The sequence below is a fragment of the Antedon mediterranea genome, chromosome 1, assembly GCF_964355755.1.
Source record: "Antedon mediterranea chromosome 1, ecAntMedi1.1, whole genome shotgun sequence".
NCBI lineage: Eukaryota > Metazoa > Echinodermata > Crinoidea > Comatulida > Antedonidae > Antedon > Antedon mediterranea.
The window spans coordinates 12,922,985-12,936,983 of record NC_092670.1 but is presented as its reverse complement, the minus strand read 5'-3'; the positions used below and the strand labels follow the sequence as shown (position 1 = coordinate 12,936,983).

The window sequence follows — 13,999 nt, the reverse complement described above, 5'->3', positions numbered from 1 at the left end:
GATTTTGGCGAAACATTGATGTAAGATTTATGATTTATAAAATGTAATACATATTTCGATAGTGATAACTTGTTTTTATAGGCCTATCGGTGCCGTGTAAGTAACTTTTTCGTTGTGTGTTGATCTCACCGGGCGATATTTTCATATTGTGATGTCTTGCTCAAAATCGCGAATATCTCGACTTTCTTGCGCGAAACTACGAAAAACTAAAAAAGTGGGTTACTTTCATTTTACTATTACGATTTACATATTGCGATTTGAAAATCGTTCTTGGTACCATTGTAAAGCTAAAATCTTTATGATTATTTTAGTCTAAATTACATGTAAATCAGATCACATACATAGTTTCAATCAGCTTTAATAAAAACATCAAATTGGGCTAAAAACGCTGGCGGTGGCAGTTTCTAACTGGAAAAACCTCTGGCAGTCAAAGTGTTAAGGAATAAGAGTGATTCATTAAAGTCTAATAGAAAAGTTATTGTAAATGTCTGTATTTTAATTTAATTAATATTGCACTCTATCTGGAGGTGTGTACAGTCTACCATACCAATATAATTAAAGATGTACCCCCAAAATCATGAAAAATAAATATTTTTAAAATCGGACTTTGAATAGGCCATTTTGCAGTTTTAATGAAGTTGTTCACTTACAAAGAAAAAAAACGGGGGGAAAAAATTATTTCGCATATAAAAAGACAAAATAAACAGTTAAATTACCCAAAAACTCATTGTATTCCAGACAATTTGACCATTTTTTGCTTAAATTACATTTTTCTCAGGTAAATAAATTTTTTTCAGACCCAATTTTTTGTGAGAGTGAATAACTATTATGTGACATTAAAATAACATATTCAACAAAAAAATCAAAAAAAATATTTTTTTAGGGGGACAATATATCTTTAACTATCTCTAGGATATACTGTAGTAGGCCCTATCTCGAGATGTTCATTATCTTGTGATATGAGATAATAATATTCATTTAATAATGTCCGGGTTTTTTTTGCCAATAATATGATAATATGATTATATGATGTCAATTAATAATCGTAAAAACTAAAGGTACAGTAATTAGAGGGCGCTATGTAAGATAGATGTTAATCAAATAGGTTATTGCAATGGTTTTCAGCAAGCCAGCTGTGTAGCTTAGTGGGCTTGTGATGAGGCTCTGGCTTAAGGGGTTGGATTCTCTACTTGACATTTTTTTTTAGTTTTTAATTTAAGAGAGATTATTTAGAGGGTAGGTTTGTAATATTTAGGAACGAGTTTTAATATTTAGGAATGAGTTTTATATTTAGGAACGAGTTTTATATTTAGGTACAAGTTTTAGGAATGCAATTTATAATTACCATACTTTTAGTTTTTAGAAGTATGGATACGGTAATTAATGTATCTTTAGCCACAATGATGGCGATGTGGATTATTTAAATGCATTTTTATATAAATAGAAGAGACTAAAAATAAACGCCGTGGTTAGGATTCCGGCACCGGAACTCAACTGTCCACCGTTAGGGAATCCGACACGCTATTGCGCATGCCCAGAGCTCTGGGAAGTGAATTATAGCTTGCACCTGCCACACACCACACCACCGAGAGTCAGAGTGTTATAGGGATTTACTGTAGCCTAGATAGTCGTTGCGCGAGTGAGAGAGCGATGGATGAAACTTGGCCTAGGCCATACATGAATTAATTTAATTAAAATACGACTACGCCACGCGTTAAAATAATTATTATGATATTAATAAGAATCAGTATGTATCTATCTAAGAATCGTAATGCTGTAATTAGCGTTGCGACCCCAACTTTCCGAACAGTTTTTTCACATCCACGCGGTGGCTGCCGTCAACAAATCAACTTGTGATTGCATGTTATGTACAGTAACTATAATGCGTTATATGAAATTATTTAAGTTTGTACTTGAAAAATCATAAAACTAGTCATGTAATTATATAATTCATAATTATATGAAGTTTATATATGAATGAACCACTTTTTAATTACAAAATAAATAGGCCCACTGCTGGTCACGTCTAGCTGGTACGGTAGGCCTAGCCTAGTATTTACTACTGGATCCCGTATTAGTAGGCATCTAGGCTGGTTCGCCGTGGCGCAGCTATGAAATGATCCTTCGCTGTTGATTAAAGTATAGAGTCGCCGATTACCTCGCTCTGGGCATGCGCAATAGCGTGTCGGATTCCCTAACGCTGGGCAGTTGAGTTCCGGTGCCGGAATCCTAACCACGGCGAAAAATAAATTTGACAATAAATGAATAGTTAACAAACTGTGTGCATCTTAAGATCATATTACATAAGAAATAAAGCAGAATACTAGGGCCTATTGTTTTTCAACAAAAGTTAGGCCTATCTATAGGTAAATACCATAGCCGGGTCGTAGGCGTCTCTCACCCGAGATACCACCACCCACCTGATTTACAAAAGATTGTGTTTAGTTTAGTTAGGTGCTGGCCTAGCAATTTCGATTCAATTTATTAACTAATCCTGAGTCATATAATTTATTTATATTGATGCGATACAAATATAGTTAAACTCAAATGTTATGAGATTGATTCTAAGTAATTACCTTTTCTCCGTCTTTAAAATGTTCCGATAAAATCGGATTTATATAGCAGAAAACGCACAAAACTGCCAACAAGGCGGCTGCCATCTTGATTGGTGATGTCACTTGTTCAAAACATTGCCAGAAAGTACACACATTGAAATGACAGAATGAGCGATTGAAATCTAGAAATTAGTATTCAAAAATCTTCCAATATTCATGAGAGATATATTATAGCAAAATTTTCTTGAAATACTGTAGATATTAATGAGGACCAATGAAATAATGTATTTTCATTTATATTATTATAATTTCGGGCAGTCTGGAATTTAAGTCTATCACGTCGCTTAGTTTTCTGACGCTCTTTCTTCTCGAGCTCGTCAATTTTATATTTTTAACCAAATTTTTATGGTTTATATAATTATAACATAATGGCTGCATCTCAACATAAAGTACAATCATTCTTAGAAAAACATAGGATTGGTGGACTTTTTGAGGTATGGCCTAATATCAGCTGACCTAAACAATATTGCTTTGTAGGCCTACTAGAGTCTAGGCTAGGCCTACTAGGCTAGGCCTGACCCTAGCCTAACTAGGCCTAGGTAGGCCTCCCTAGGCTAGGCTTAGAAGTTGTACTTGTAGTAGCTAGAGGCTAGGCGGCTACATGATATGACATACCTGGGGACCGGATTAGTCATATTAACCTACGCCCAACAGAGCCCGGTGTAGGGTGTTATGACAAAAACTGTTATGTATTGTAATACATAAAATGTTATATTTATTTTGCTACATGCAAACGTATTTTTATTGTGATAATAATTGATTTATTATTGATTAATTTTTTAATATTACGATTTATGTTTTATGCATATTTTAATTTAAAAAACTAATAATGGCAATAATTGATGATTATTAATCTTTTATTATAAAACTCTTGGCGTAGATTAACTCTATATACCGGCTATTAATATTTTATTTTTGTAGGACTTGATGTCAAGACTTATAAAGGACTTGCCAGCAGAACCAATTCCATATCTTGTGAAAGTTCTTAACAGAATAGATCAAAGAAAACAGGTATGTACTGTATTTATTAAATATTAAATAAAATTTAAATGATTTACACTACAGTACACTATTAAAAAACATGAAATAGAAAAACTTTATTTGCATGAGGTAATTTCTAAAAAAAATCGAAAAGCAGGGCTAGAAATTTACTTTTTTTTCCTCTAGAAAACCATTGAGAAAATAAAAAGAATGAGCAACCCAACTAGTAAAATTACTAGTGTGAATTTCAAGCCACTGTTTTAAAGACCCCTTCCCTGCAATTTTGGACGTTTTTTGGAAAATAATACATATATATCACTTTAAAAACATTAATTCCTTGTCTTAAATGTACGTTTTATGGTAAATTATGATAAAAAGTGAAAAACAATGCACTACCTAAGTAGCTCGCGGCGATCGACCTCTCGTGGACGGTCTTAGGCCTAGCCTAGCTAGGCTTAGTTTTGTAGGCCTAGCTGGTAAACATCGGTAACGTACGAACATCGTACGCTAGCTATATACCTAGCCTGACGTTGTATAGTTGCTGCATTAATTGTCTTTCTATTTTTGCCAGACTCCGTTGATACAAATTGGGGAAAACCCGGTATTTTCGCTGAAAAGTTAGGAGTCTTCCATTTGTTTTGGCCTCACGATCGATCGAAAAGTGGGCGAATTACAGGTGAAAAACAAAAATATCAATCCGCGCGCAATGCATTTTGGGATTTATAGCGGGCCACTATAATTATTAGAATCGACTTATTTTTCACATTTTTAACCATTTAAAGACGAAAAAAGTTATCGCAATAGGACCATATAGTATTATTTTTACATTAAATATAGTTTGTGATCTTAAATTAAATCTAAAAAACGTAGGGAATGGGGCTTTAAGTATTTGACATCTTTTAAAAGGTTACTTGAATCTGGGATGACTGAGATTTTACACTCTCACTCTTCCCTGCTTTAATCATATTATTTTCATAATCCATTTGTAGGAAAATCCTCTAAACAAAATGCGGCCATCATCAACTCTACCAGCTGGAAGGAAATCTCTTGGCGGGAACGCCGATCCGTTGAGTCGAAGTGCTGATGCAAAATCAATGTGGGCATCCACTGGTATGTAACACACTCGCTTATTCTAACGTCTTCTGACAACAGACGGATTTCCATACCTGCGTGAAAAATCTGTATTTCTTCAGAATTCATTATAATCATCTTACTCCTACAATAGTAATATTGATCATAAATAAACAATTAATTACATTTTAAAGTTCATTTTAATGTCAATTTTGTATTTTTTGTTTATATCTTCTTCTGGTATCATGTCTGATGGTTGCAGACGTTTGTTTATATAGTTGTTTTTTGGGGGGTTTTTTTCAATTACAGGTGGGTTTTCATAATTAAAAACTTAACTTAAATTCATTAATTCATAATCTCCCTGAATCATTTGTATTTGTTTGATAATTTAATGAACATTTGAATCTTAAGATTTAAAAATTTCAATTTCTCTATACTTTCTGTTTAGACTCTGCATTGAAAACTGATAGAGGCTACGAAAAACCGTGGTCCAGTAACATGAGAAAACCAAAGCACAAAACAATGAAAGACGAAAATCTTGATGGGTGTGAGTAAAATAAAAATAGGTTAACCACCCTATAATTTTTCATTCTACAAAAGACAAGATATTTCACAGAATCTTCCTATTTTTGTCTATATTTCTTTTTGTTACATTTTAGAATAACACATAAATGTTTTTATACTTTCAGATAAGAAAAGTGAGAAGCCAGAATGGGACAACAAAGTGACAAAAAGTACTGGGGATTTTGATGACCTTTTTCAAGAATCACAGAAAGTTAAAAATAAATCTGTTGCATTCTCAAAAGGTGCTTCTGGGCATGCTCAGTGGGCAATTGATGATGACGATGACCTGAAATACACCAGCTCGACACAAGCCCGCAGAAAAATTTACGATTATGATGATGATCCACTCAGTGGCGAGCTCACTGCAGACAAACTGGAAAAGAAATATGGACGTAAAACTGTGGAAGACAAAAGAATGTGAGTGTGTGGATTTATAAATTCAATAGTAGGCCTAGGCCTCCACTGCGTGCATTTGCTTTGCGGTTGTTGTATTTTGTTTATGTAATATTGTTTTTTGTACATATAAAATTGAACAATATTGTCACGTAATTCATTGCTGGTTGGAATTTGTGTTAAACAATGTCTTATTTATTTACTTAATCATATAAATGAAGAGGTCAATTAATCTCACAAAAGAGCAGACTTCAATGATATTTAATGATGTTAATGGTTAATTTATTGAGAGCATCTATACTAAATGAGATTTTGAATGAAACATTTTATTTCGTTAAAGGGTGAGTAAGACCAAAGTGACCTCAACTAAGAGAGGTTATGGTCATAAAGAAGAATTAGCGGCATTGGCAAAGCAACAAGTCACCAGCAGTGGATATCTGGATGGTGGAGAAGATGCTATTACTGGTGATGATGGAGATTATGATTCGGCCATTGATATGCTAGGTAAATCAATACAAAGACATTTAATAAACACAATAAAGCAGGTATATTTCCCATGTTTATGGAGTACAAAAAGAGGTAGCTACAGTAGGCCTACTAAAGTTTGCTGGTAGGGCCTTTCCACCAACAAAGTCTTGGTGCACACTTACTGATAATGTTAGGTTTATTGAAAACAATTGTTTCGACTAAATATTTAAATACCGTACAATTTACCAAATACTTCAGTACATTAATTACATACATATAAGAGAAAAATTAGAAATTAAAATGGCATGACTATGGTTACATAAGAGAATACCTTTTTAAATTTACAGAGGACATTGATGCTTTGAGAAGTGAAGGTGTTGTAAATGCTAAAGCAACTGGACATAAGCTTAGCAAGGTAAGTACAGATCTATTTTTAGAATCCGGATTTTAATAACAATTATTACACTATTTGCAGTGTGAAACCCTCTTTTGGGGAACTGCTATTCAAAAGAGTTTAAGGGGAAATTTTCCTGTGAATGAACAGGAGAAACCCCTATTAAGAGGACACTTGGTTGGGTATCCCCTTAAAATAGAAGCTCTACATCCTTTTTGATAAAACACCACACTGTGGTCTCAGTAACAATGGCATTCGTATGGAGTGTGTTTTTATGTATTATATACTTTCTACTAATAATACCATGTACCATAACATTTCTGTACAGCATAATTATTGACATTTTGTTTTGTTTATTCAGCGGGATCAGTTTGAATCGCCTGAAGCTACTGTTAAGATTAGCATCTGCAGTAGGTGTGCAAGGTAAGGTCACCTAATTTGCATAACAATCAATAATTTGCATAAACAAAATGAGAAATTAGGTAATTGAATACTGACCTATATTTCACCGCCTGACCTAGTTCATTTGTACATTATTCAGTAAGTGCAATTCCTTTCTTTTTTCGCATTTTGTACTGAGCATAGAAAAGATTTGAACCCACCACCACTTGAAGTAGAAGGCAACAACAGCCTATAGTACCATTAATACTGTATATGATAGTATTATCACACATGGTGCTTGGGTATGAAATTTTGAGAAATTTAGTAGTTTTACGCTCGGTTTGGATTAACAATTTACTTGATTTACTTTATTTTTGTGTGGTCCAAATTTGTTGTCAATTAGGAGGTAGGATTTTAATTGAGCATGGTTGTATTCAGTCATATCAGCTTTTTACAAGTAGCATTGTTCCTTATAGGCTAGCTGGAGCTGAGAACAGCAGTGAGTATGGAGGCCCAGCCAATCCTTACCGTAGCTTTGGGGCTGCCAGTGATTATGCCGACAGCCAGGCAGGTGGCTTTCAGCGAGTCAGTCAGCTACTTAGTGACGATGAATTTGAAAGTGTTTCCCAAGTTGAAGGACCAGTATGTTTATATTTACCTTTATTTGACATATTATTTTTAAATACCATAAATTGGCAAAGAAATAATATTAATACCATACCGGTAGTTAAAATAATAATTCAGTGATCTTTTTCTTTCAAGCGTTATCCAGTTTGGGAATCTGATGGTAAGCATTTATACATTTTTGTTCTATTAAATTATTAATAAGCTTTAGAATAATATAAATTCAATATAGACAATAGTATTATGATTCTTTTGTATTGTCGAGTTATATGCAGTAATATAATTTCCGTTTTGACAGATTCCAGTCTAACTTCAAGATCTCAAAGACACCAGCATATGTAAGTTTTATTTCTGGAAATCTAATTTATTAGTGCTATTATTTAAACAATTTTGTACAATGTATGTAGTCATGCTAATTTGTGGGATAACATAAATCATAATTGGTTTTTTTTCAGAACCAGTGGCAAAGAGAGCCCAATATCTGATGTAATTGAGACGCCACACACCAGTCTAGGATGGTGTTCACTGACACAGCAATCTGAAACCGAAGTAAGTGTAGGATGTAGCGACGCCCAATCATCAGTCGACAAAAGTTTATAAGATTATGCTTTTATTTCTGGTGATAATATTTATGTTTTAGGACCAATACTGTATATGCAAAATAAAGTTACTCTTCAAGGAAATTTGAGCTTTTCTTCTGCATTCAATTTCACAATGAATTAATTAATTTGCTTTAAAAACCAATAATGTTTTCTAGTCCAACTCTATTAATTGTATATTTTAACACAGGCGGCCACCAAATCAAGCGACTTGGCAAACAGAGGAAGATCATGGCATAGAGCGCCCTCAGATGATGGATCTAGCTTTGACTGGAATACCGATAGAAGTAAGTTTTGATCAAAGTACAAAATTATTGCAATATTTGCTGTCAAATGACCTTTCTGACTAGAATATGACTTTTTAACTAACATATCATTGTTGAGAATAATTTATATATCAATTGAAACTTGCATTGTGGTTAATGTATCACAAAAATGTGATGTGCCCATATATGGACAATGAAGATGTCATGTTACTACTATATTTGTGCACATCATACCTTTTTGTTAAAACTAGTTTGTAGACAGAGCTTAATTATATTATGTTATTGATTTTACCATGTTTGTTTCTGCAGAAGGTAATTCCACAAGATTTACCAAGAGTGGTAGGCCACCATCAGGAAATTAAATAAACAGGACTGCTGAGTCTTAATACACTGAGCAAGTATTGATATATATATTTATTATAAAAAAACAATTCTTTCAGATATTTATTTGTATATTGCTTTGCTTTAAAGTATAGAGTGCATACCTAGTTTTATAGCTTATATATGAATTTAGATATTTTATTTTTGATCATGTTAAAATTATTCTAACTGCAGTTACTGCAGTAACTATTTTTTTCATTACAGTAATGCATGATTTTAGTTTTAATGTAGAAGTCCATGAAATAAACAGTGACAGTAAATAAGAGAGAGATTAGAGAGTAAACAACATTTAGTTACTGTACTGCAGTAACTGCAGTAGATTAATTATGACATGATCCCAAAGTTATTAGTTGCTTGGACTTTCATTTCCTGTGGATATTGATAATAGTAATGATGAATTTTTATTTTATTTTAAATACAATAAACATATCTAGTAGTTTTCATATGTATTTTACTTTTAATGTACATGGTCAACTCACAATGATTAAAAACATAAAATGTAAATGTTTATTAAAAAGTATTGCTAAAGTTTAGCTTCTTTCGCTGTATACTTAAATAAAGCTTTATTTTAATATAAATACAAATATAATGTTTGATTTCTCATTTATATTCAAATGAGACATCTTTAAATAAACAAATGACAAATAAAATGATTATTTGGAAAAAATTTGGTAATGTATTATTTAATATGGATTTCTAAATGTGTAATGCACTGTATGAGAAATAATAATATTTGTATAGATTATTAATCTTAATATTAATAGGGCGGGTGGGTTAATCATGACGAAAATGAAATTTATCTTTATAAATAGTTTCAATCACCGTAGATTAGAATTTAAAATGCTTTTGTCAATAAAGTTGTTAAAATTATGAAATAAAATAGTTAAATTGTTAACTTTATAATTGAACTTAATTGTTTTTGTTTAAAGAGCATCTTGAATCCTTTTCCATGTTGGATGAACAAGTTTCTTCAGCCACCAAATCCATTTTGGCATTCCATTTTGTTTTCCCGCATTATAATTCGGCATTAGCCAATAGAACATCCTCATTGGTGCGTAAAGACCATAGTGTTGAAGAAATGGCGGGAAATTATCTGGGTAACATGAAACGACAACAGAATCTACGATAATCCTACCGCCTGTTGTAGTTGGACAAACACATCCAGCAACTAGAACCGGTTCCACACCAGTAACCAACTCAATTTGCAGTTCTTGAATCGAGTTGAGAACAAGCACAAAATGGCCAGGTTTGATGTTTCTAGCGGGAATCATCGATTCAAAGCCAAGGCCTCCGTTTATGAGCATCATGTGATTTGACGTCAAAGTAATTGATCTTCCCTTATCCGTGCTGACCTTGATGGCTTCCACTTCTTTGGTGACAACATGAGTTATGATAAAAACCTCTTCAAAAGCTATTGTTCCATCAGATTTAACAGAGAGTACTCTGTCGCCAACGCATAAATCCTGCACTTTAATGCACTCTCCTCTTCGAAGGATAACCTTACTGTCAAATGCAAAACATCCCATATCCTCAAGGTCTCCATCTATCGTGAACATCTGGTCTTTTGGTTTCTCTTTGCCATCAGTCTCTTTTCCCTCAGTCTTTTCTTTATCTGACCACTTGGTAAATTTCTCCTCAACACTGATCATTCTTTCTTGTATGAGACTCGACATTTCCATCAATACAGCTTTTTCTGAATTATTATCCGAGTTTTCTTCTACTTCCTTCAATTCTGTTTCATTGTTTTCATGTGATTCTTCGCCTTCAGTCAGCTCTGATGATCTCACGCCGCCGTTTTCTTCAATGATGGCTTCACCATTCTCTACCACATCGACCTTGTTATCTTCAACTAACTGTTTATCGTCCTCTGGAAGTTCATGGAGTTTAGGTTTAGACTTCGACTTTCTTCTAAGTGTGAACTTTCTGGTTTTTCCTTCTTCTTTAATTCTATCATTTCTTTCTTTCACAGCTCTTAATAAACTCATCTTACGTTTTGACTTTGCTTCTGTTGTCTTTTCTTCGTCGGCTATCTTTTGCTTTTCCATAATTTCGTCAACTTCCTTTCTTTTTTCTTCAACTTTGAGTTTTCTTTCTTCTGCTTCTTGCATTTCTTTTTCTTTTCGTTGTTTCACTCTTTCTCTTGCCTCTTCAAGCTTTCCAGTTGAAAATGGAACAAAGTCCTTCTTGGTTAGTGTTCTGTCAATCAACTTGATCAAGGTAACCAGTTGAGCTTTTTGTTCAACCTCATTGGCTGCTAGATTATTGAAATACACCACTCGATTTCCACATTTTCCCAAGATGTCTCGAAATATTGTCTGCGTTTTCAGCTGTTTCAAATGTTCCTCTTTGTTTATTTTATTTCTTTGTTCCTGTCTTTCCATCTCATCTTTATGTGAAAAGCAGACTATCCCATAGTCCATAAGAGCTCCTCCGAACAGTTCTTCCGCCGCCAATATGACAGCTCTGTCGTACGCAATACATCGCTCGCCGAACTTCATGACCAGTAGAACCGCATGGATGTTGTCATTTAGAACTGTCAACCCTCGTGCAACCTCGTCGCTAGTAAACTTCAGGCTTTCTTTTACATTTAACGGATTGTCGAAACTTGTGTCTAAATAACCAGGGGTGTCAACTACTAGCAACTCACGGTTATCGATTGTTACACTCTGCCATTGGCAAGCTTTTGTAACTGACGATGATGAACATGAATCCTTGAAAGCGTCTTGGAATAGGATTGAATTCCCCGTTGAGCTTTTTCCTTGCCCAGTTTTTCCAATCACAACGATATTTAAAGGCGGACCAGCAGGAAGATGAGGTAATTCCGGGTTTTCGTCTGAAATAAATGTAATGTGAATATTATCACGGTAGTACGTACGTACCTTTAATAAAATAAGTATCATCGTGTGGTATACTATGAAATTGAAAAAAGCAAAACTGGCTCGCAAAATTAAACTTGTGACAACGTGTTAGATATTAATTGTATTACAGAAGACTGATGTCTAATAAATTAGACCAATTCCAGTCGAATCTTAGATGATGTTACAACTTTGGTGGTGTCTAAAGGATAACATACTCACCTATTCTTTGTGTACCACATTCTGGGCAGTATTTGTAGTCTTTATCGTGGTTCGCTCTGCAGTGAGGATTTGGGCATTTGTAAACTAAAAATACGGAATTATTGATAACAATTAACAACAGCAGCCGACCCGGGATTTGGGTGTGACGTGGGTGTGGCTGGGAAGTAAAAATCGACACTATTTGCCAGTATGCTTTTAATATGTCAAATAAAAAGAAATAAACCTACAGGTCATAAGTAGGCCATGGTATTATTGTTATCGTTTACTGAAAAATAGGTGAACAGGGACGGCTTTATTAATTATTTTTTGTAGAATTATTATGGAATACAGTATTATGGTGTGTCGTCATCAAGTGACGTATTATTTACGTACCTTTCGATTGTATTATTTGTGGCAGATATGACGTCATACTTTACATACGCTCTTCTCTAGATCTTATCTTCTATAAAAGAAAGAACATATCTTTATTATATTGTAGGCAATACTGCATTATTATGATTGAAATTGAAACAATTATAAATGGAAAACCAACGGTTTCGGTTGGATCATGACGATGGAGAATGCTTAGACACGATTTTCTTCAGTCACTTAGTGGATTTCACCATTTCCCCACGTAGAGGACCAAGCCATATTTAATTGTTAACCATGCTTTTTCTTTAACATAAGAACAATTTTTCTACAAATCAACATGTCAAAGATCTAAACAAAAATTTTAAAAAAATATCATATCGGTGTTCTGCTTTAATTAATTAATTAATTTATTAGGAAATGACACCTTTGCATCGGTGGCACACACAGAAGTGGTGCATCCAATTTAACATAATACATCAAAACAATACATTATATGACGGATACAGGTTCTTAAACTGTTTGCAAAAATATAAAAGAAAAATCATTACCAACATGGTAATATAGGTACTGTATTAAATTGTCCTACGGTATCATAGGTTTGAGTTGATAAAGAGGTATATAAAAATAAACATAAAATATAGTAAAGAGTTCACATTACAAACCATTGTGTTTCAACATCAGGTACTGAAGACCTATAGTTGTTATCACAGGTGTATACTATTTACAAATCTAAATACAAATATATAAAAGCAACAATACAAAAGAAAAACAATCTATATATTGGGAGATTTAAGTTCTGACCGTTTCTCCCATGCAGCTCTTGTGTATTGTTTACAAAACAAATCAAAAAAGGTCTCAGATTCTTTACAAATCGCGATAGAATCTCCACCTAAAATATACTGTAATTTATCATCAGCAGTTGCTGTTGTGTAACGATTCCATGTGTCATAATCATTACAGAGTACAAGATTAATTTGTAGATTGGATAATTCTTTCATTCTAATATTATCAAATGCTTTACAGTTTAATAAAAAATGTTTAATGTCTTCGATTTCGCCATTCCCACATAAAGTACAAAGACCGGACACATCATTGGACCATTTATAAGTTTTACAATCTAAAGGTAGAGTGTTAGATCTTAATTTAAATTTCAGACTTGTCTCATAAAAATGTGTTTTATCAAGTAAATATTTTTCTAAATTAGGGAAAGGTTTCAATTTTGAGTATAAATTTAATGAGGTTTTTTGCATTATATTATTTGACCACTCTGATTTATATGATTCTGACAAACATCGCTCGACATTGCTAACTGAGAAAGGAACAAGAGTTAAACTATCATTATCAAAAACATTGTTGTAAAAGCCTATATCTGTACATTTTTCAAATATGTCAACACAACTATACTAAGAAATTTATATTTTAAACGATCAAAGTCACATTTCAATTGTAGCATAGAATTGCGGTTTCGCACACAAACAATTTAAATCATATATAGAGTTTGTTTTTACAAAAATGCAAATTAACAAATATGCTTATTATATATAGTGCGAGCTGTAAAATAAAAGGACAAATTAGACTAATTTTATCCTACCTTTAACATAAGAACAATTTGAAACCAATATTCTGCTGAAGAATGATTTTGTTTGTAGACTTAGGCCTACGTTTACTATTGAACTGGGTGGCAGCAGTCGGACAATAATATGAAAACATAAAATCAATGTAAATAGTTATTTAAACAATAAAGGGATTATTATATTTACCATGTTTAATTGTATTTGAAATCTAAAATCAATAACGCGGAATCATGGGAGCCAACAATCTGTGGCTACGTCAT

General features: G+C 33.2%; 3 protein-coding genes across 5 annotated transcripts in view; 1 reads left to right on the top strand and 2 right to left on the bottom strand.

The window, feature by feature from the left end:
* LOC140057167 (uncharacterized) overlaps positions 1-4,466 on the bottom strand; it is an 82,758-nt gene extending 78,292 nt beyond the window's left edge. Inside the window, exon 1 of the mRNA XM_072102738.1 lies at positions 4,116-4,466. Coding sequence (XP_071958839.1) covers positions 4,116-4,143 — 28 coding nt within the window. The 5' untranslated portion in view covers positions 4,144-4,466. The remainder of the gene's footprint in view (positions 1-4,115) is intronic.
* Positions 2,909-9,324, top strand: LOC140057152 (uncharacterized protein C8orf34 homolog). 2 transcript variants are annotated; one of them, XM_072102709.1, is made up of 14 exons: positions 2,909-3,049; positions 3,537-3,626; positions 4,586-4,706; positions 5,116-5,214; positions 5,357-5,648; positions 5,965-6,128; positions 6,440-6,507; positions 6,848-6,909; positions 7,344-7,509; positions 7,630-7,654; positions 7,790-7,829; positions 7,947-8,040; positions 8,281-8,377; positions 8,666-9,323. In XM_072102709.1, exons 1-14 carry the CDS (start codon positions 2,984-2,986, stop codon positions 8,716-8,718), a joined length of 1,437 nt encoding a protein of 478 aa, XP_071958810.1. In that variant the 5' UTR covers positions 2,909-2,983; the 3' UTR covers positions 8,719-9,323. The 2 variants fall into 2 exon arrangements, with proteins under 2 accessions (XP_071958810.1, XP_071958815.1); XM_072102714.1 differs by lacking the exon at positions 5,116-5,214 and having other exon boundaries at positions 8,666-9,324.
* Positions 9,325-9,414: 90 nt separating this feature from the next.
* LOC140057138 (uncharacterized) lies at positions 9,415-13,957 on the bottom strand. Of its 2 annotated transcripts, none has more exons than XM_072102697.1 (4): positions 13,926-13,957; positions 12,187-12,256; positions 11,815-11,898; positions 9,415-11,570 (listed from the first exon to the last, which is right to left on the bottom strand). In XM_072102697.1, exons 2-4 carry the CDS (start codon positions 12,221-12,223, stop codon positions 9,661-9,663), a joined length of 2,031 nt encoding a protein of 676 aa, XP_071958798.1. In that variant the 5' UTR covers positions 12,224-12,256; positions 13,926-13,957; the 3' UTR covers positions 9,415-9,660. The 2 variants fall into 2 exon arrangements, with proteins under 2 accessions (XP_071958798.1, XP_071958792.1); XM_072102691.1 differs by lacking the exon at positions 13,926-13,957 and adding an exon at positions 13,757-13,841.
* Between the last annotated feature and the right edge of the window lie 42 nt (positions 13,958-13,999).

Coding starts and splice junctions, on each gene's coding strand:
- LOC140057152 (XM_072102709.1), top strand. CDS start 2,984: ATGGCTGCATCTCAACATAAAGTACAATCATTCTTAGAAAAACATAGG. Junction 3,627..4,585: donor GAATAGATCAAAGAAAACAG/GTATGTACTGTA, acceptor ATCCATTTGTAG/GAAAATCCTCTAAACAAAAT. Junction 5,215..5,356: donor AGACGAAAATCTTGATGGGT/GTGAGTAAAATA, acceptor TTATACTTTCAG/ATAAGAAAAGTGAGAAGCCA.
- LOC140057138 (XM_072102697.1), bottom strand. CDS start 12,223: ATGACGTCATATCTGCCACAAATAATACAATCGAAAG. Junction 11,899..12,186: donor ACAAATAATACAATCGAAAG/GTACGTAAATAA, acceptor CCGTATTTTTAG/TTTACAAATGCCCAAATCCT. Junction 11,571..11,814: donor ATGTGGTACACAAAGAATAG/GTGAGTATGTTA, acceptor CATTTATTTCAG/ACGAAAACCCGGAATTACCT.